This window comes from Aureococcus anophagefferens (assembly GCF_000186865.1).
Source record: "Aureococcus anophagefferens unplaced genomic scaffold AURANscaffold_949, whole genome shotgun sequence".
Classification (NCBI taxonomy): domain Eukaryota; class Pelagophyceae; order Pelagomonadales; family Pelagomonadaceae; genus Aureococcus; species Aureococcus anophagefferens.
This window is the reverse complement of record NW_008706173.1, coordinates 2,487-3,800: the sequence shown is the minus strand read 5'-3', so window position 1 is coordinate 3,800 and position 1,314 is coordinate 2,487. Positions and strand designations below refer to the sequence as shown.

Here is a 1,314-nt window from a genome sequence, read left to right as displayed (position 1 = left end):
CAGCCGCCGCAGGACCTCCGCGACGGACAGCGCGCGGGAGTCGCCGTCGGCGGTGACGATGGCCGGGGCCTCGGTGCCGAGGAACTTGCGGAACTCGGCGAGCCAGACGGGCACGACGGTGGCCGGCGCGACGACCAGGACCCGCGTCGCCGCGGCGCCGCCGCCGCCGAGCACCGCGGCGATGACCGCGATGGCCTGCGCCGTCTTGCCCATGCCCGGCGCGTCGCCGAGGATCGCCGCGGGCCGCGCGAGCACGAACGCGACGCCCTCGCGCTGGTGCGGCTTCAGCGCGTCCGCGAGGCCTCGCGGCACGTCGCGGAGCGCGAGCGGCGGCGGCGGCCCCGCGCGGACCGGCGGATCGCCGCGCGCCGGCTCGGCGGGGGCCGCGGGGACGAGTCCGCGACGAGGGTCTGGGGCGTCAAAACGAGGCGAAAATCCGGCTCCTGCCGCGCGCGCGGGTCCGGGAGCGGAGGCAGAAGCGTTTCCGCGGCGACGGTCGCGGCTCCCTCGCCGTCACCGGGGCGCGCCGACGCGCCTGGAGCGGGCTCGGGGCCGCCCACGACATGGTCGCCGCGGGCCCGCCCCTCGCCTCCAGCGTCGGCGGCCGGAACACTGCCTACGAAGCGCACGAGGTGGGGTCCGCGCCGCGCGTCGTCGCGCGCCCCGAACGTCGCCCATGGGCCGCGAGAATTTTGCGCACCTGGTGCGCCCGACTGCGTATCACGTGGCGAAGCCATGGCGCACGGCGCGGGGTCCCAGGAGGCGATTTCCAACGAGGCGCTCCGGGAGCAGCTCCTCGCATGCCTCTCTGTGCCCCGCCGCCCGGGGGGAAGTTATGACCTCAGGCGGGGGTAAGGGAGCGGCATGGTCTACTCATGCCAGTATTGGTTCCAGCATGCCATTCCGGATAATATATATTAGGTATTGGTTCCATCTTGCTTATAGGCATATTGGTTCCAGCATGCGTATGGAGATATTGATTCCATCATGCATATCCGCGGGTATTGGTTCCAGCATGCCATTCCGGATAATATATATTAGGTATTGGTTCCATCTTGCTTATAGGCATATTGGTTCCAGCATGCGTATGGAGATATTGATTCCATCATGCATATCCGCGGGTATTGGTTCCAGCATGCCATTCCGGATACTAATATATTAGGTATTGGTTCCATCTTGCTTATAGGCATATTGGTTCCATCATGCGTATGGAGATCTTGATTCCATCATGCATATCCGCGGGTATTGGTTCCAGCATGCCATTCCGGATAATAATATATTAGGTATTGGTTCCATCTTGCTTATAGGCATATG

General features: G+C 64.9%; 1 protein-coding gene across 1 annotated transcript; it reads right to left on the bottom strand.

Annotated features, from left to right (window-relative positions):
- Positions 1-15: 15 nt before the first annotated feature.
- Positions 16-1,190, bottom strand: AURANDRAFT_69119 (hypothetical protein; the record flags this gene model as incomplete). Its single annotated transcript, XM_009044868.1, has 2 exons — positions 16-372; positions 1,152-1,190. Coding segments are annotated over 2 exons (396 nt in total), but the record flags the coding sequence as incomplete, so codon positions are not given.
- Positions 1,191-1,314: the final 124 nt, after the last annotated feature.